This window comes from Excalfactoria chinensis, unplaced genomic scaffold (genome assembly GCF_039878825.1).
Source record: "Excalfactoria chinensis isolate bCotChi1 unplaced genomic scaffold, bCotChi1.hap2 Scaffold_84, whole genome shotgun sequence".
Classification (NCBI taxonomy): domain Eukaryota; kingdom Metazoa; phylum Chordata; class Aves; order Galliformes; family Phasianidae; genus Excalfactoria; species Excalfactoria chinensis.
This window is the reverse complement of record NW_027315716.1, coordinates 484977-504475: the sequence shown is the minus strand read 5'-3', so window position 1 is coordinate 504475 and position 19499 is coordinate 484977. Positions and strand designations below refer to the sequence as shown.

The 19499-nt window shown below is 53.5% G+C and overlaps 2 protein-coding genes across 5 annotated transcripts; one reads left to right on the top strand and one right to left on the bottom strand.

Annotated features, from left to right (window-relative positions):
• Window positions 1-2822: 2822 nt before the first annotated feature.
• LOC140265301 (uncharacterized) lies at window positions 2823-10270 on the bottom strand. Of its 4 annotated transcripts, none has more exons than XM_072361217.1 (5): window positions 9838-10270; window positions 6855-6937; window positions 6537-6663; window positions 5827-5937; window positions 2823-5718 (listed from the first exon to the last, which is right to left on the bottom strand). In XM_072361217.1, the coding sequence occupies exons 2-5, from the start codon at window positions 6876-6878 to the stop codon at window positions 3545-3547; spliced, it is 2436 nt and encodes an 811-aa protein (XP_072217318.1). In that variant the 5' UTR covers window positions 6879-6937; window positions 9838-10270; the 3' UTR covers window positions 2823-3544. The 4 variants fall into 4 exon arrangements, with proteins under 4 accessions (XP_072217318.1, XP_072217316.1, XP_072217315.1 ...); XM_072361215.1 differs by having other exon boundaries at window positions 2838-5721; XM_072361214.1 differs by lacking the exon at window positions 9838-10270 and adding an exon at window positions 9057-9295 and having other exon boundaries at window positions 2838-5721.
• Window positions 10271-13699: 3429 nt separating this feature from the next.
• Window positions 13700-18926, top strand: LOC140265324 (SUN domain-containing protein 2-like). Its single transcript, XM_072361245.1, has 8 exons — window positions 13700-14619; window positions 15048-15088; window positions 15353-15449; window positions 16313-16397; window positions 16596-16696; window positions 17297-17464; window positions 18223-18309; window positions 18819-18926. Exons 1-8 carry the CDS (start codon window positions 14557-14559, stop codon window positions 18924-18926), a joined length of 750 nt encoding a protein of 249 aa, XP_072217346.1. The 5' UTR covers window positions 13700-14556.
• The last annotated feature ends 573 nt before the right edge of the window (window positions 18927-19499 follow it).

Below are 19499 nucleotides of genomic sequence, written 5' to 3'. Positions count from 1 at the left end.
ATTAGAGGACTCGCCAACTCAATTGTGTCCTTTGATAAAAACTGAAGATGCATTTGATCACAGCCAGGATCTGGACCCTCAAATGAATGTTAAAGAAATTCCCTTCTCTGCCACTGAGTTAGCAAAATTAAAAAGAGATTTTGGTCGCTCTCCAAAGGCACAGTATGTATGGAGGGTCAGTCTCACTGGTGGAGACCAAATAGCGTTAGCTGAAAAGGAAGCTGAAGGTTATTGGGGACCAGGAGTATTTATAACAACTGGCAACAGTAGTTAAAGATGCTCCTTGGTCCTTAACACAGAGGGATGCCTATTGGGCAGGTGGTCTTAACACTTTAGAAAGGGGAGACCCTCTTGTTATTACTGGGACAGCTGATCAATTAGTGGAAAGTGTTCAAAAGGCTGCCTGTCTCCAAATGATGCACGACAGAAAGCTGCAGCCACATCATGAATCACCTGTTGCCTGTTGATCCTGAGAGGATGACTCCTTTAATCAGGGGGCTTCCAGAATCGCTGAAACCCATGGGCGTACAACTGCCAGGGAAGATACAGGCTGTGTCTCAGGGAGAAAGAACCCGGGCAGTGTTAGAAGGAACTGTAACATCCAACCATCTGCAGTCAGGATACAAAGTACGGACATGGGGGGAGGTTGCCCACAAGTTAATGAACTGTGGGAGAAAATCTGGGCTGGTGATTTCATTCACCAGTAAATCTGAGCCAAGGGGAGTGAGGCTTGCAGCAGTCAGCCTTGCCCCTGGGCTACCCAGCCCAAAGCTCAATGGGACTGGAAGGGTCTCATTGCCAGCAAGTACAGCTACGTGAAATATTGATCAAAAATGTCATTGTCTCTGGATAATGGGCTGGCAAAAGGAAGTTCCATGAGATTTGATGGAAGCTCAAGGAAAACTGATGCCTTCGCCCCCTCCCCCAGATGAGCGGGAGGTGGGTGGATGGCAATGAGGGGTGGAGGTATTAGAAAGCTCACAACAAAAGGAGAAGATCCTCGATTCAACACCTTCTGTCCCAAGGCCTCACTCTTGCCAGTTGCCCCTGTGAGTCCCCATCCAGTTGCTGATAAGCCAGAGAAACACTTCTCTCTCTGGCCAGCCTGTGTCAACTGACTCAGCTCCCCTGAGGCCAGCTTCCCTAACCTTAATGAAATCCCATAGCAAATATTCTTGGAAGGCAAAGGACACCCCGAAAAAGGAATGTAAAATCAACCCTCACTGGATCGTTCCCTACCCTTTGTTTGCTCTGTAATATTTTGTCACCACTCCTGCAGAACCACGGGCTGCTGTCTGACAAGTCGGTGTTGTGTGCTGTTGTAACTCAGACATTTGTACTTTGTGTCATCCCGTGTTTTATTCAACATAAATCCTCCGTGTACTTTATAGCTTCAACTGATGAACATTTAACTCCCCCTTGCCACCCATCCCTTTTCCCTTATGCTTACCTTTTGTTTTTCTTTCTTCTTCCCTCACCACCTGAGCGGCCATTTGTGCATCAATTTCAATCATCCTTTGAGCCACCGGGTGGTGCGAAAGACAAACCCGTTTTTCTTTGTGGTCTCCAATCTTGCTTGGTGAGGCCGTTCTAGTGATAAGAGTCTGACTGAATTACCTAGGGGGGTGAATGGTGGCTGTCACAGTGCCGCAGTGCCTCTGCTTGTCAATGCACAGATAAGCAGAAGCGGGACAAGCAGCCTTTTTCAGGGGTGCTGCTTGATGGAGCAGAGCACTGCAAAAGGCGACAATGCTTGTGCAGGACAACAGAGGCAACACTCCCTGCTGGCACATCTGTTGGGCCAGGAATGTCACACTAAGCTGAGAGAAAAGAAGAAAACCCACAGCAATGGGGGATAAAAGGCCGTCCCTAAACTGGGGTCTTTGCAGACAAACTCCCAAAGACAGCCTTGGCGGAGAAATCACCGAGGGGAAATCCTCTTGGAAGAACCCCCTGAGGCCGGCTTGCTGTGGAGCTTCCTGGCTGTGTACCTCTATTGGCCCACGGTGGTGACTCTCTCTTTTGCTCTCTACAGACTCCCTGCCCCATATTTCCTTCCTTCCCTTTCCCATCTCCCTAAACGGCCAGGACTTGTAATGAACTGGTCAGACCAACATTGGAACCGTTCTTTCTTAATCTCACGCCGGGTATCCATATATCAAAGAACCTTGCCTCTCTCCTATAAATTGGAGCAAGACAAAAGGGTAGTAATCACAAAGTTCTTCTTTCTTGCTCTACTTGCAAACTGGGACAAAATTCTCTGCTCAGAGGAGCTGGACTTCTGCCCCACTGCTTGACTTGCAACACATTGTACTTACCTGTACTCTTACAAGATGCCTCTTAACAAGTGACCAATGGACTACAGTGCCTAGGGCAAGTGATGCTGTTCCAGACACATTCCTTAGTTCCTTAAAGAATAATTAATTGGTATCATCCTCCTCACTGGGTGGCTTATAGTAGGCTCCCTCTTTACTTCCCTTGTCCCTTAATCCATGCCCAGAGACTCTCAACCACATCACTGCCGACCGTAAGCTCCATGCAGAGCTCACGTGGGACACAGAGGGCACCGTCGTCTGCTGGGTGGACACTTGTGTTGGTTGAACCGGACAGCTGCTCTGAGCAACCGATTAAAGGAAGAGCAGTAAAACCGATGTGTAGCACAGCTAGGGAGGATGATAGGGTTGTGTGGAAGAAATGCCTTCTCCAGAAGCAAGCAGTGGGCTGGAGAGGGCACCAAAACCAAACCCTGCTTGCACCTTTCCCTCTCCTCATTCCACACGCTGACATTTATTTTAAGAGCAAAAACAAGACTACAGAAAGCTCCAGAACAGCTCAGCTACTTTATTCACCCCCTTCCCTTTCCACTCAGAAAACCTCCAAGAGCCACGTTACTGCTCTGATGACCCTTCTCTCAGCCTCATCAGTGCACTCAGAAATGACTGAGAGCAACACGTGCACACAGACACACAGCACAGCCCTGCACAACCGCTTCTCCATTAGGAAATGGCATCAAAAAGTGGCTGCTGGGAAGAGCAGAAGTGGAAAGCTGGCACGGTGAGAGAACTGCTTTGGGCAGCAAGGAAAGGCCAGCTGAAGCTCCTGGGTTAAGTCCCTTCTACAGAGGGTGTCGGTGATGCCGTCTCCTTTGCAAACTATTCCTGAGTGGGGAGAAGCATTGGTCTCCCGCATCCCTGGGCTCTCCAGCATCCTGAGGGTCCCTCTGCTGGGGGTTTTCCCATGAGAAATGAGGCACCAGCCCTGAGAGAAAGTCTTCCTGCAGGAGACGTACTCCCAGGAGCTACCTGTCCTGTGGACTGCAATGTTTAATGAGGACTGAGCTCTGCATGAAGGTCTTCTGGGAGTGCAGAGGAGCTCTCTGCTCGGCACAAAGCCCTTCTCACACTCAAGGCTTCCTGCCATGTGAACTCACTGCTACAGACATTCTGATACCGCAGCAGATGGGATTCTCTGAGGGAGAGAAAAGACAACTTCCCAGGCATCTCCCTGCATGCAGGCCTGGCCAAAATGTTCCACCAGACAGAAGCTATGGTCTCTCTCCTTTGTGCATACGCTGGTGCAGCTTCAATTCCCATCTCCTTTTGAAGCTCTTCCCACACTCAGGACACTGAAAGGGTTTCTCTCCTGTATGGATGCGCTGGTGGCGCTTCAAATCAGAACCGCTTTTGAAGCTCTTCCCACACTCTGGACACTCATAGGGTCTCTTTTTCGTGTGGATGCTCTGATGCAGCGTCAGCTCAGAACGCCTTTTAAAGCCCTTCCCACACTCAGGACACTTATATGGCCTCTCTCCTGTGTGGATGAGCTGGTGGTGCTTCAAAACAGAATTCCTTTTGAAGCTCTTCCCACATTCAGGACACTTATAGGGTCGCTCTCCTGTGTGGATGCGTTGGTGCATCTTCAGTTCACATCGCCTTTTGAAGCTCTTCCCACACTCAGGACACTTATATGGTTTCTCTGCTATATGGACCCACTGGTGGCGCTTCAAATCAGAAATGCCTTTGAAGCTCTTCTCACACTCAGAGCACTGATATGGTTTCACTCCTGTGTGGACGCGCTGGTGCATCTTCAGTTCATAGGTGCTTTTGAAGCTCTTCCCACACTCAGTGCACTTAAATGGTTTCTCTCCTGTGTGGATGCGCTGGTGAATGGTGAGGTGGGTTCTGCATTTGAAGCTCTTCCCACAGTCGGAGCACTTGCAGGGTCTCTCTCCTGCGTGGAACTGCTGGAGTTTTGTGAGGGTCCCCCCGCTCCTGCAGTTCTTCCCACACTCGGTACGCTTACATGGTCTCTCTCCTGTGTGGATCTGCTTGTGCATCTTCAGTACCCGCCTCCTTTTGAAGCTCTTCCCACACTCGGGACATTGAAAGGGTCTGTCTCCTGAGTGGACATTCTGGTGCAATTTCAATTCATAGCTGCTTTTGAAGCTCTTCTCACACGCAGGACACTTATAGGGTCGCTCTCCTGTGTGGACGCGCTGGTGCAGCTTCAATTCCCACCTCCTTTTGAAGCTCTTCCCACACTCAGGACACTGAAAGGGTTTCTCTCCTGTATGGATGCGCTGGTGGCGCTTCAAATCAGAGATGCCTTTGAAGCTCTTCCCACACTCAGGACACTGAAAGGGTTTCTCTACTGTATGGACGCGCTGGTGCAACTTCAATTCAGAGCTGCTTTTGAAGCTCTTCTCACACTCAGAGCACTGATATGGTTTCACTCCTGTGTGGACGCGCTGGTGCGGCTTCAATTCAGAGCTGCTTTTGAAGCTCTTCCCACACTCAGTGCACTTAAATGGTTTCTCTCCTGTGTGGACGCGATGGTGGATGGTGAGGCTGGAACTGTTTTTGAAGCTCTTCCCACACTCCGGACACTGAAAGGGTTTCTCTCCTGTATGGATGCGCTGGTGGTGCTTCAAATCAGAACCGCTTTTGAAGCTCTTCTCACACTCAGAGCACTGATATGGTTTCACTCCTGTGTGGACGCGCTGGTGTGACTTCAATTCAGAGCTGCTTTTGTAGCTCTTCCCACACTCAGTGCACTCAAATGGTCTCTCTCCTGTGTGGACGCGATGGTGGATGGTGAGGCTGGAACTGTTTTTGAAGCTCTTCCCACACTCAAGGCACTTATATGGTCGCTCTCCTGTGTGGACACGTTGGTGTCTTTTGAGTTTAGAACTATCTTTCAAGCTCTTCCCACACTCAGGGCACTCGTACAGTCTCTCTCTGCTGTGGATACGCTGGTGGGAAGCGAGGCTCCCACTGTCCATGAATTTCTTTCCACAATCAGAGCACTCGAAGGCTCTCTCTCCTGTGTACATGCACTGCTGCCCAGTGGGCCGGAGGCTCCATTTCTTGCTCTCTGCAGAATCAAAGATCTCGTATTGCCTCTTTGCTGAGTGCGTGCACTGCTGGTTAGTGATGCTGGAATCCATTTTAAAGCTTTTCTCACACTCAGCGCACGGATTCTGCTTTTTCATCCGGCACGCATCCTCGCTCCTGGTTTCCTCAGGCTGCTTTGGACCTACGCTGAAGTCCACTGTGTTCCTCAATGTCATTCCCAGGGGTTTCTTGATGTGCTCACCCTGACCTTGCTGCAGGCCTTCCTGGGCATCCCTTCTGATTTCTTCCACAGAGATGCGACCCTGCTGTATTTCTGCTACGCGACTTCTCTGCAGCACCTCCTTTGTATTTTTGATCCCATCGGCTGCTGGATGGCAGAGGAAATGCAGCAATAGCACACGGTGCCCAAAATAAGACACAGGCAGAGAAGGCTCTTACAGCCCCAGCGTTCCCCTTCCCTCCACCACCTCACCTGGGATGAGGTCTCCTGGCACGGCCTCAGGGCTACGCACATCTGGGATCCAGGGCTCTTCCCCTGCTTCAAGCAGGGAGATCAACACGGGTTTGGGGGCTGGAAGTGGAGCTTCAGGGAGAGAGAAACAGGGAACAAGAGAGCATTAACCTCATGCTGGCACAGTGCCTGTTCAACAGCTCCACTCTGTGTCCCTCCCCAGGGAGAAACCACCGTTTGGGCCTGAATGACACCGCGCCTACAGCTTCCCTTGGAGCAAAGAATGCTTTGACATCTCTGAACATTGTGAAGGGATATTTGTTCTTTCAAATTAACTTGACAACAGCTTATTTATTTTCTTACAATCTACCACTGGTCCAGGCATCAAAATGTTGATGGCAATTGCATGGAAAATCCTCAGTTCCATAGCAGTAACCAGGGAGTCATCTGTGAGCTGGAGCTGGTGGCACCATGCAACACACAACACAGGGGCTGGTTTTCTCCCCCTGGCTGATGCCTGCTTGCCAGCACTGACTCTGCGGCTTTGATCAGAGTGCCGTGCATACTAATCCCTTCTGAAACTCACGCTTCTCAGTATCTCCTTTCCTGCTGGCACTGTGGTGTTAGTCAATATGTAGCTGCATGGCGATTATTCAAGGCCCGGCTTGCAGAGGCTCATTCTGCACAGCCAAAGGTGCCCTAACGAGGAGGAAAGGCAGCCAAGCTCTCACCCAGCGAGGCCACGCACTGGTACGTCTCCAGCATCACGTCCCGGTAGAGCGCTCGCTGCGCAGGGTCCAGCAGCGCCCACTCCTCCCTGCTGAAATACACGGCCACCTCCGCAAAGCTCACGGGCTCCTGCAAGCAAAGAGGCTCCTTGCTGGGAACAGCCAAGGCCCAGGCAAGCAGCTCGCACAGGACACAACCTCCCATCCCAGCTGCATCTCTGTCCCCAGCACACACATACGCTGGCTGAGGGCACCTCCCTCTTCCCCTTCATTCACATCCCTGGCCCCTTGGCCTCTCCGGCCTGCTTCCTCACCCCCTACCTCAGCTGGATGTGCTGCGGCCATTTGCTGCTCTCCTGCAGGCTGGGATGATCACGGCTGGAAGGCAGAAGTTGAACTGGAGCCTGCAGGGAGAAGAGAAATGGCAGGGGAGCTGTGAGGGAATGCAGCAGTCCCAGTCCCAGCTCAGCCCTTCTGCAGGGCACTGCCTGGCCTTGCAGAGGAAGACAATGAGCTGCAGCACTGGAAACAGTCTGGCTCAAAGAGATGAACCGTCACAAAGCTGTCTCAAACTGGGAGGCTGAAACAACTGGTAGCTGACACTTGGTTCAACAGCTGAGACTGAGCCGGGGACTTAAGACAAAGCACGGCAAGCAGGCAGTCATCGTACCCCAAAACGGGGAGCAGCCCAAGTGCCCCTCCAGCTCTGCAGGACCTGCCCTCCAGCAGGGCTGTCTCCGCAGCTCACACCTGCACTGAGATCCCTTGCAGCTTGACATCAAGACTCCTTCTCAGTGCAGATCTTCCATAAGACACCCGTGGTTACTTTGGAGCTTTCATGTGTTCTCTAAGGTTCTGTCTTAGAGGGACCGTGCACGTATGATTCCTTCCACACAAAGCCTTGACCAGGCTTGGGACTAGGAGAGGATCCAGCCACATCCTAGCTCCTTACCTCTGTGGTCTGAAGCCATGAGAAAGGAAGGGGAACTACTCTGAGCCTCGTGACTCAATGGGAGGGCCTCCAGTAGGTGTGTGTGTAACCCTACCCTCCATGCAGTAAATAACCAAGTGTATCCAGCCACCTCCGATCCTGTTGAGTCACCGTTAAATCTCTACACCATATCCGTATTATATCAACAAATATCGTCCTGCTTCTCCCTTAGGAGAGTTATGCTGCGTTTGGATCCACCTGTGACCAACGGGCAAAGTCTGCAGGGTAGCAAGAAGGGAAACAAACCGATGACAAGAGACATGAAGCGCATCCCAAATTCTTCTGTGAATGTTCTCGTGGCAACTGCTGTAGTTGAGCAGCAAGCAGAGGTCACAGGGAGCAGTAAAAGGACACAAAAGGGGAAAGGGGTTATCAGCATTGTGTCAGGTTTGGAAGTGACATATGAAGCAAAGGAGAACTGCACCGGTCCTCCCAGAATCAAAAGCGACTGATAATCCACAATATTTCTGCTGCGCAACGCGGTGAAGTTGTGCCGGAGTCGCCTACAATCCTTTAGGACACACATCCTCCACCTCTATGGTTTGGCTCCAAACAGATGTGAAATTGCACTAATAGCACTAATTAACGGCACTGCCTCTGTACTGTTAAGGCAAACAGAGGCAGCAGAATGACGGCTTATTTTCTACCTTAGCTGCAGCTAAGGAAACTGAACAGTGATAGACGAGGAATGGGAAAGGGGAGTTTGATTGGAGGTCTGAGTGGTGAAGGAAGTTGAGGACATACAACAAGGACAGCCTGTGCCAACTGGGGGATCTTTGGATTGCCTGCAAGCACTCCTAAAGGGGACGGCTACCCAGGAAAGAGCAGCAGAAATACTGTTAGAAAACGGTACGGCCATCCAACCATCCAGCAGGAGGTGCAGAACAGCACCTGGTTCATGGCAGAGCACCGTGAATGCAGCCCCCAACACACAAACACAGCGAGCCTCAGCGCAGATGGCAGCTGCCTCTACAGATCAGTGAGGGGAACACCTGGTGGCAAATGGATTCAATCCTCTGGCAGATGTCTGTATATCCTCTCAGGAATGGAAGCAGCCTTGGGCTTGATGAAATCAACCCAGCCCTCAAAAAAGGGTTGGGAAAATACTTTGTGAAGGCGACTGATGGCGTTCTCTAAACCACCTCCTGCTGATGTTACCTAAAATAAAAGTGATGATGACTCACATTCCTCGGGTAAGAAAACGGCGAGGAGTCAGCTGGATGGCACACACTTCTCAAATCAATAGGACGGCTTACTTAAACACGTAAATAAATCAACAAAACATCTGAACCATAAGGCAACTTATCGAATAGTAGCAGTGCTAAACAGAACAATTAAGGCAGTAAACAGCCACGTGGTTACAACAGCCTTGTTAAGCCGCTGTTAGAGCACTCCGTGATTCCTGCATGGTATCAATAAATACATTCCTCCCTCTCTCTCCAGCTGAGCACGCAGACTGCGCTCACTGCCAGGGGACGCTCTCAGCAGCGCGTGCCCTTTGCAGAAGGCAGCCTGGGCTGTGCTTTACTCACCTGCTGCTGCTCGGCCGTGCTCTCAACGCGTGCTCCACTCAGCCCGCAGGCTGCCAGCTTCTCATCGCCTGTTCGTTCCAGAGCCCAGTGCCGGAGCTGCTGCAGATGCTGAACGTGCTCAGGGCCCGCAGCTGTGCGCTCAAGGCATCTGCAGCTGCCGGGACAGCCTGAACAAAAGCCTTGCGAGGGGTTTGCACAACCCCGGCTGAGCCATCAGGCAAGCGCTCAGCAAACAAAAGGCAACGCTCGCTAGAGGCACATGTTGCCCGCAGGGAAGCTGGGGACTGCCGGGGAGGAGGAGCAGGGGGAGGGCAAATTCTCTCCTTTTAGGCTTCGCATGAAGACACTCCAAAGGAGGCATCGTGGAGTTTAAAGCTTGCATCAAGCCACGCGTGCAGAGCTGCAGAGCGAGGCCGTCTCGCGTCTCCCGTGGCCCAGAGGAAGAACTGCAGCCCCAGCTGCGCTGTGTTACAGAGATCCAACCGGGCAGCAGAGCACGCTGACCTCCTCTGCTCCCTTCCTCACCGTCCCAGCTCCGAGCCCGTTCCCGTGCCACTCGGAGCTCAGCCTGGGCTGCATAAACTGCTCCCCTGGTTGCAGCTCGTCCGGGCCAGCAAACCTGCTGCGCTGAGTGGGAGCTGGAGCGGGGACCAGGGTCCCGCCTGGGGTACGGCAGTGCGGGTTCCGCCCCGTCCGCTGCCGCTCCCCGCTGCTCTCCCGGCGCTGCTGGCAGGGGGCAGGAAGCGTGCGCTGCTCTGCACGAGCCACGAAGGGCACCTACCTTGGGTGCGGAGCAGGCTGCTCCCAGTTCTGGTGCAGGTAGCCAGGCTCCTCGGAGTCGCGGAGAGCAGAGGATGCCGAGCGCCCTCAGCCCGGAGCTGGCCGCAGGACGGCCTTGGTGCACCTCCTGCCACCGCGGGGCTGCCCGGATGCCTTCCAGCCAGGCTCTCGCCTCTTCCGCACAGGCTCAGGAAGGCAGGAATTGCCACAGCGAGCACGTCCCGAGCCGGCTGCCAGGCAGTTTCACAGCTCGTTCTCATGGCACATCCGCACCCGGGGGAGCGATGGGGGCTGTGTTTAGTGACGCTAATGAAGCATCGCTTTCTGCCGGCTCTCTTTGCTTCCTTCGGTGGGGACATTCGCACACCCTTGTTGTCACGCATCCCTCCCTTGCTGTCCTGGCGTTCCTTTCATTCCTCTCACCCACCAGCAAAACGGCGCTGAGGGGAGTCTATATTCCGCCTGGGTCTCGATTTGAACAAAGGATCGGTTCTGCATTGATACGATTCTTATCTCTCGTATACATTGCTGCCATTCTCGGTTATCTGCTCAGGTTTTTGCTGGGCTCTGGGCTGTTGTTGGGAAGAAAGTCAGCAGCCTTTTCTGTTATTCTTTGGTTATTTTCTAGCAGCTTATATTCCCCGGCAATGTGTAGTTTGCAGTGCCGGCAGCTTCTTAGTTTCCCTGGTTGACAACACGATTTCCACGTGTAACACGATTACATGTAATCATTCACATGATTACACTGTTGATTTCTACAAGTTTTGCTTTCTCTTTCAGGCGTTGTCTTATAGAAGCCTTCCTCTTCATCACTTCATTACCCACCTCCTCTAATATCATCGTTTGATCTCCCTTAAGGGGCGGGGGCCCTTTAAAGGTGAGGGGGCTCCTTTAAGGGGTGGGGTCTCTTTTAAGAGGGGGGGTCTCCTTTAATGGGGGGTCTTTGGGTTCGGGGGGGATCTCCTTTAAGGGGTGGGGAGCCCTTTAAGAGGGGGGGCCCTTAGGGGGTGGGGAGGTGCTCCATTAAAGATGGTGTTTGTTTTAATAATGCTGCCTCAATTAATCTCAGTCCCCCTTACACATGGGACAATACAGCACCCTATGGCCACCAGGGCTCCTGCTACTGTAATCAAGTAAATAAATATGGATATAATCATCCCTTTCCATTTACCAAGCCAAGAGTCCAACCATCCAGTGATAGAGGTATCCCTGAATGATCTGCCAATTCATTGGCAAAAGGGTAGTAAGCCCCCGCAGTGCCCCAGTTATTGAGCCATTGGGAGATGAGCTATTGGGGATGGAGGTGCAACAGTGGGTCCCCAACATTACACACACACACACACACCCCTTTTCAGCCAGCATCGTATTGTTGGAAATATCCTCCATGATTTTTGTTCAGGACGGTATCTCTGATCAAAGCAGTTTTTATTCGCGATTGCAATGGCGGGCGCCCTGATAGCAGAAGCGAACCTACAGACACGATGTGACAGCTTTTATACCTTGTCTCCCATCTGCTTTCCCCTCCCCTTTCCCCTTTGGTTGGCTATTCCAGGTTACAGTTTTACCCGAGGTTTGCATTTGTTCATTACATAATTACGTTCTGAAATGTGTTAGTTCACGTTGCGCTGGTCAGTCGCCATCCTGCTGCTTTTGTTTCCAAGATATCTCGGTACTCTTATCGTCCTGATATGTTGATTCCCTTCAAAGCTTCTTCCATTCTGTCCCATAGGCTTTTGTTAAACAAAGAGCTCGGAGGGTTCCAGTCCTTCCCGATATCTCTTCAGGCACATCCTTAGGTATGTCACCACTTGTATATTTTTGACAACAAACCATTAGAACATACACTGTTGCTGGTTTATACAGGTCTATTGTGAATTATTTGAACTTCTCCTCTTTGGATCCTTTACTATTCAGGTCTTATTTGTCCAGCACCAAAAATCAGTAGTTCTATTTCAGACAGCTGGACAGACAGGAGCTGCAGTCTTTGTACCCATGACTTCTACCTAATAACTACAAATCGCTTCACTGATATCATGAGACCTTGAAATAAAATATTCTTATTCTAAATGCAGAAACAACGTTTGATTCCCACAATTCCCCCTTTTCTTCTTTATGCACTGTTGATTTCTGCAAGTTTTGCTTTCTCTTTAAGGGCGTTATCTTGTAGGCCTCTTCCTCTTCATCACTTCATTACCCATCTCCTCTAATAGCATCATTTGATCTGAGTACGGTGGTGGTTCCGCTGGTGTTTGTTTTAATAATGCTGCTGAACAGTGAAGCAAGAAGCAGAGGCTCTGTTGGAATTTAGAATAAAGGGGGGCTGAAGGGGGATAGTTAAATTTAGTTTGTAGGTGGGAAAAGGAATGATCTAGTTAGTTAGAATAACAAGGAATGGAGACAGTGCCTCTGGGGGAGGAATTTCCTCTACCCACCTACCTCAGTTTCCACTCTTGGAGTTGAAAGCCATTCCCACTCGTCTTATCGCTGTCTGCCAATGCCAAGTGACATGCAAGGTCTGGTAGTGGGTCAGGTAATGACACGACAACAGCACATGGACAACTGTGCTATAATTGTCAGTTTATTGGTAAATAAATTAGTGTGGAGCCTGGAAAACTCTGGTTGATGACAGCAGTGGTTCTGTGGATGTCAGATGGTGCCCCAAACCAACTCATTGGGGTGCTCCCACCTCCTGATGGATGGTGGAGAGGAGCGAGAGGGCAGAGGTGGTGCTGGGGAGGGCTGGGGGCTGCCGGGCCTGATCTGTTTCCCCCTGGCAGTGGTTTTCCAGGTGTCTGATGCCCCTAAGCTGACACGGTGGGGGGGCCGCTCCTACCTCCTAAAGGATGGTGGTAGGGGAGGGTGAGGGCTGTGGGGGGGCTGGGGGTGACCAGGCCTGTCGTGCTGGAGGGGCTGCTGCCATCTCTTGAATGATGGTGTAGGGAAGTGTGGAGGTGTTGCTGGGGGGGCTGGGGGCTGCTGGGTCTGGTCTGTTTCCCCCTGGCAGTGGTTCTCCATGTGTCTGATGATGATCCTGAGCTGACACCCTGGGGGGGCTGCTCCCACCTCCTAAAGGTAATGGTGGAGAGGAGCGGGAGGGCAGTGGGGGTGCCTGAGGGGGCCACTCCTATCCCCTGAAGGATCGTGGAGGGGAATGGGAGGGTGGTGACGGTGCCTGGGGAGGTGGGGGGCTGCTGGGCTGGTTGTGCTTCCCCCAGGCAGTGGTTGTCGGTCTCTTGGACAGTTTCCCCACGTCTGCACTCTGCGTCCCCTGATGGATGGTGGGGGGGAGGAAGAGGGCAGAGGTGGTGCTGGGGGGGGGGCTGGGGGCTGCCGGGCCTCTCAGTCTTCCCCAAGGCAGCAGTTGTCCGGGTGCTGGGTGATGCGCCGGAGCTGACACCCTGAGCGGACCGTTCCCGCCCCCTGGAGGACGGCGGTGGGGGCGGGGGGTCGGCGTTGATGCCCGTTGGGACCGGGGGCTGCTGGGCTTGTCAGAGATCCCATAGACCAGAGGAACTCAGGTTCAATTAGATTGTATTCTATTGTGTAATCTTGCATCCCGACATCGTAGTTAGTAAAGTAAGTCTTCCTCCTTAGATCGTTGCCGCTGCTCTGTTTGTTTCCTTAGCCCAGCTCCCATCTCACTACCCCTTTCCCTTCCCATTTTGAGGGGCCAGGGAGCCCAAAGTCCTACTACCCCCCTGTCATGGACATAGATTGATCCAGATAACAGGTTGCCCAAGGAGGCTGTGGATGTCCCATCCCTGCAGGCATTCAAGGCCAGGCTGGATGTGGCTCTGGGCAGCCTGGGCTGCTGGTTGGTGACCCTGCACATAGCAGGGGGTTGGAACTGGATGATCATTATGTTCCTTTTCAACCCAGGCCATTCTATGAGTCTGTGACTCTCACAGCCCCCACCAGAAGCACACAGCCTGTCCATGCCCAGGATGGGAGTAGCTGTGCAATGGCACAGACATAGTTACCAGGGCATCCAAAGTTGCTCCTCTGAGCTATTCCTGGGTATTCCAGCCTTGGGCTGGGGGCAAACCCACGGGGTCTGTCCCTCCTGGGCACACCCTGTGAGCTCATAGAAGGCGTCACTCGGCCTTGGCAGCTGTCAGCCATTATGACATCGGAACCTGCCGTCCTACTGAGCCACGCTGCAGAGCTGTGCAGCACTGCAGTCCCGTGAGGAGTGCGGAGCAGGCGAGTGGAGAAGAGGTGCTTGTGTCCTGGGAGGAGAGCAAGCCATTCTCTGTGTCTGTTAGAGGAGTGAAGGTGCCAAAATGCCAGCCCAGCTGGGCAGGTGGGTGCAGCAGGGCCCAGAATGAGGGGAGGGGAAGCCCTGTGCTGTGTGTTAGTGCTGTGGCACTAACCAGCTCTTGCTAAAGGGCCCCCCCTGGACTCACATCTCTGCTGGGCAGAGGAACCCATGGCAGCCGTCTGCTAAAGGGATCCCAGGAGACCGTGTGTGTCCCTGTGCAGGGCCGTGATAACCACCATCTGATCTCTCCCTTAGGCAATGTGTTGCCCAAGAGAGGGGAAGGAGGACTCCCGTCCTGCCTCTAGCGGTCCTTTCCGGTGAGTGCTTCCCACCCAAAGCCATCCCAGCACAGACGGGGAGCGGGACTGTCCCACATGGCGTGTCCTCGCTGGGTTGGGAGGAGGGAAATGGGCTGCAGGGCTCAGAGCAGCCTGGCAAACTCATGGTCTCTCCTGACCGATGTCCCCCACAGCTGGAGCCTTCCTTTGGATACTGTATGCTTGGAGCAATAACGCCCTGCAGGTCAGTGCTACGCTGTGCGGCAGAGACCAAAGCTCTGCCCTTCTGCCTCCGTGGGGACAGTTTGGCCATGGGCTGCTGAGACGGAGCCAGGCTGGGGGCTGCCTTGGCAGCAGGGCGGGCTTTGGGGTGGCAGCATCTTCCCAGCGCCCAGCACAGAGCTCGGGCTGAAGGCAACAGCGCATGGGAAGAAGGAGCCTTTGGGCCATCTGTGGCACTGGGGAGTCTGGAGGGGATGGGAAAGCAAAGGGAGAAGCAGCAGATGCTCTGCAGCAATGGAGGGCTGAAGAGACCCACTTTGGGCCACGGTCCTCTGCAAAGTGCTGGGAAGCAGCAGGAAATTCTGCCATCGTTTCCCTGGGAAGCTCCTTTGGAAGCTCTGGCCGTGCTCCTTCCATGGCTTCCTCCCATCCAATGCCTTTCTCTTCCAGGTGGTGTCTGCAGGACCTGGGCAGGAGCTCCTGTCTATGGGGTAAGGACACTTCCTTGCCACTCACCTGGCTCTGTAGGGTGGCCTCAGCTGGCTGTGTGCTCTATGCATGCCTTCGCCTCGTGCCCAGGGCTCCAGCCTTTCCCATCTGTACGGTGAAGGCAGCCCTTGGCAAAGCCAAGGAACTAAAAGGGCTGGGGGATAAGGAAGGGCACAACCCATTGGAATCCTTCAACTCGTGGCACTGGAACATGGACCTGAGGGGTGGACATGGCTGAACAAGACTTGCTTTGCCTTTGCCTTCAGGAACCCACTGGTTCAGCTGTCGGCCAGGAAGGAGCTCATTGCTGAGTCACTCTCTGATGTCCTGGAAGAGAACGGGATCCACGGACTCAAGAGAGAGGTAATGGCACTGCTGCCTCCTCTTTCCTTTCAGCCTTTTACAAGGACAGCTCTGTGCTCTGGCTGCCTGCCCCACACCTGGCTATGGGGCTCAGCCTCCCCAGCATCTTGGAGCTGCTCTGCTCCCCTCCCCGAGAGCTGCTGCTGGTAAAGCTGGGATCAGGGTGCTCTGTGCAGAGCTCTGCATTCCCCCATGGCCGAGCCCCAGGTCAGGGGTTCTATGTGTCTCTATGGCTCCCTATGGAGTCTTCATAGGGTCCCCATGGGTCTTTATGGGATATGTATGTATTCTCTATGGGTCTCTACGTGTCTCTGTGGGTCTCGATGTGTCTCTGTGGGTCTCGACGGCTCCCTATGGGGTCTGTATGGATCTCGATGTCCCCCTATGGGTTTCTGTAGGTCTCTATGTGTCTCCATGGGTCCCTATGTGAATTCATAGGGCCCCTATGGGTCTTTATGGGGTCTCTGGGTCTCTATGCGTTTCTATGGGGCTGAGCCGGGCACCTGCTGGGCTTGGCTTGGAGGCTGGACGTGGTCCCTTCCAAGAGACTTGTGTGTCAGGTTCTAAGCTGGAAGGGCCATTCTGCAGGCCAGCTGCAACTGCAGCTCTGCAGGGCCTGGCTGGCTCAGGGCACGATCTGACTGCTTGTCCAGGCTGTTGTGCAGCGGACACAAGGCTGGCAACAAGGGGATCAGGCAGAGCCCAAAGTCCATCTTTGCTGTGTCTCTGGAGTGCAGTGGCTCATCAGGGCACACCTGGAAAGACACGGAGCCTTCCCTTAGCTCTTGGGTAGGACTCCCTGCTCACACCCACCTCCTGTCTTTGTGCTCACTGCTGTCTCTCCATTCCCTGTTTGTTGCCAGGAAATTCTGCAGCTGACACGGCAGGTGATTGAGACAGCCATGGAAAAGAGCAACTGGATGCCCAACTGGGCTCTGAAATCCTTGGGTATGTAGACAGCTTCGCTACCCTACCAATTGCTTTGATACCAATCAGTGCTTCAGGCCAGGACTCAGCAGTTCCCATACACACAGCGGGAGGGATTCTGCACCCCAGAGCCCCGCCAAGAGCTTTGGGCAATGAGCATTCAGTCCTTCAGCTCGTCTCTGGGCAGTCCCAGTGCACGTCTGTCCATCTTTATTTCAGGTGCCACTGTTGATGCGGAGAGGACAACCAAGAGTTACGGTGGGAAAGGCTGGCTTTCTCCCCTCTTTTCCTCCGTGAAGCCCCCAGAGACCCTCTTGCAGGTAAGGCAGGAGAAGTGGTGACTGTGGGCTTCCCCCCCTTGCTTCCCCCCGCTCTTCCCACAGACACCCCATAGAGCCCCATAAGGGCCCCCCTCCGTCCCCCAGTTCTTCCTTCCCCCAGTCCTTCCTTCTCCCAATCCTTCCCCCCCAGTCCCCCGCTTCCTCCCACCATCCTCCCCCCATCCTCCCCCCTTCCTTCCCCCAGTCCTTCCCCCCTTCCTTTTCCCCCCATCCTTTCCCCATTCTCCCTCCCCATCCTCCCCCCAGTCCTTTCCCCCTCCATCCTCACCCCATTCTGGCTGCACATCACTTTCCTTTGGCCCAGCATTGCTGCTCAGCCCACACTCTTCCCATCACTGACATCAGTGTTGGGAGGGTGCTGGGCTGACAGATGCTGGGGAGGGCTGCCCCGCCACCTCTGTGCAAGCAGAGAAAGGCAACTGAGCCCAGAGCTGTTGTCCAACCCTTTGCATCTTGCCCTCCTGTCCCTTGAGTAGCATTCCATGACGGGCAGCCCCATAGCAGACAAGGTCTGTGCTCCCTGCCCACCATCCAGCTCTGGCGGCTCTTTGCCTGATGGACGCGTCTCTCTCCTTTCAGCCCGATGTTTCTGCTGGCAGCTGCTGGGCTTTCCAAGGCTCTCGGGGCCACGCAGTCATCCAGCTGCCGGAGAACATCTGGCCCACGGCTGTCACCATGTGGCACGTCTCCAAGGCGGTCTCTCCCTCTGGGGATGTCAGCAGCGCCCCCCGAGACTTTGCCATCTTGGTAAGGCTCTGCCTGCTGCTGCTAATGGAGTGTCCCGAGGAAACAGCTTTGCCACTGAGCCCCATAAGAACCCATAGAACCCCTATAGAGCTCATAGAGCCCCATAAGAGCCAATAGAAACCCTATAGAGCCCCAAAGACACCTAAAAGAACATCATAACCACAACATAAGACCCCATAGAGCTGCAGAAGAGCTCATAGGGAACCAAAGAGCCTCATGGTGCCCCATAGAGCCCCATAAGACCCCATAGAACTCCTATAGAGCCCCAGAGACAACAAGCAGAGCACCATAACCACAACAAAAGACCATAGAGAGCCCCCACAGACACCCCATAGAGTCCCATAATGCCTGTAAGACCACATAGAGTCACACAAGGGCTCATAGAGAACCAAAGATCCTCATGGTGCCCCACAGACACCCACCAGAGCCCCGTAACTGCCCCAAAGAGCCTTGTAAGACTCCATAGAGCTGCACAAGAGCTCATAAAGAACCGTAGAGCCTTATGGTGCCCACAGACACCCCATAGAGCCCCATAAGGACCCCACAGACACCTAACAGAGCCCCATAACTGCCACATAGAGCCCTGTAAGACCCCATAGAGCCACACAAGAGCTCACAGAGCACCACAGAGACACACGGTGCCCCACAGACACCCATCAGAGCCCAGCAGAGGGAGGGTTGGAAGGGCTCCCACCTTTGGTGTGTTCTTTATGGCATGGCCTGCCTCAGTGTGACCGCCATCATCTCTTGTCTTTCAGGGAGTGGATGAGAACGAAAACGAAACTCTCCTGGGGTCATTCATTTATGACGTGGACGGAGAGATCGCCCAGACCTTCCATGTTCAGGTATGGCAAGTGCAAGGGGGGAGGGCCAGGCTGCCTGCAAGGCACGGGAAGAAAGAGGTTTCCTGCCCACCCTCTGCTTTCCAACATGGCCGACTCCGGCTGGGTCCCTTTTGGAAGCCTTTGGAAGCACTTTGTGTGCTGTGGCTCTTCCCATGCCCATAACGAAGCCTCTCCTCTGCTACTGCTTCACTTATATAGTGAGACCTTGAAAGAAAAGAATCTTATCTTGTTCTAAATGCAGAAACAACATTTGATTCCCACACTGATAAGATGGGTGATAACAAGAGGGGGGGGTCTGCATGCTAAACAACTGTTGAATATGGATCCGAATTCCAGGAAATCATTGACTATCTATTAGGTTTACCTATATCTATGGGGAGAACAGTGGTATCTATGGGGCACTATGAGATCTATGGGAAGCTGTGGGATCTATGGGGTGAACAGTGGGATCTATGGGGCACTACGGGGCTCTGGTCCCATAACGAAGCCTCTCCTCTTTGTATTGGCAGGAGGAGCCCCTTCAAGCCTATCAAAGGATCAAAGTGGAAGTGCAGAGCAACTGGGGGAACATGGAATACACCTGCGTGTACCGGGTGGAAATCCATGGGAACCCCTAAAACCCCCTAAAAAAACCCCTAAAAACCCCTAAAAAACCCCTAACCCCCCTCCCCCCCAAAAAAAAACAAAAACAAACAAAAAAAACTAATAAACCCTAAAAACCCCTAAACTCTGATGTCTACCAGAGGGTTTTAATTAGGGATTGATCATTCAATGAAGAGATGCTGATAACTTTCTGCCCGGCTCGAGGCTGGTTGGGGGGAGGGAGAAGCTGCGGGGCTGAGTTGGGTGGGTGTTTGGGGGAGGCACTGGGGAGGGGGCCGGGGCTAAGGGGGTGGGGGCTGCGGGCCGCTCTGTGTTGGCCCCATGCCACCTCTGCGGTGCTCAGGGCCTCTGCTTGGTGTGGGGAGCTGCGCTGCATTCCACCCCTCCTTCCCCCCAATCCAGGGTACCTCACTGCCTCCCTTTCCACCCTCCCAACACTTCACCTACAACATCCCCCGCCCCGTCCCTCCTTATCTCTCTCTCTGACCTCCAGGGTCACACTGTCCCCCCTGGTCCCCCTCCCATCTGACCTTCAGAGCCCCCGCACTCCAGTTCCCCTATTCTGATTCCTACAGCCCTCTTGGACT

Excerpts from the sequence above, each read along its gene's own strand:
- LOC140265301 (XM_072361215.1), bottom strand. The coding sequence starts at position 6,878 with ATGGCCGCAGCACATCCAGCTGAG. Across the intron at positions 6,664-6,854 it reads CCGCAGCACATCCAGCTGAG|GAGCCCGTGAGCTTTGCGGA; the intron begins GTAGGGGGTGAG and ends CTTTGCTTGCAG. Across the intron at positions 5,938-6,536 it reads CCAGTGCGTGGCCTCGCTGG|CTCCACTTCCAGCCCCCAAA; the intron begins GTGAGAGCTTGG and ends CTCTCCCTGAAG.
- LOC140265324 (XM_072361245.1), top strand. The coding sequence starts at position 14,557 with ATGTCCCCCACAGCTGGAGCCTTCCTTTGGATACTGTATGCTTGGAGC. Across the intron at positions 17,465-18,222 it reads CCCGAGACTTTGCCATCTTG|GGAGTGGATGAGAACGAAAA; the intron begins GTAAGGCTCTGC and ends CTTGTCTTTCAG. Across the intron at positions 18,310-18,818 it reads CCCAGACCTTCCATGTTCAG|GAGGAGCCCCTTCAAGCCTA; the intron begins GTATGGCAAGTG and ends TTGTATTGGCAG.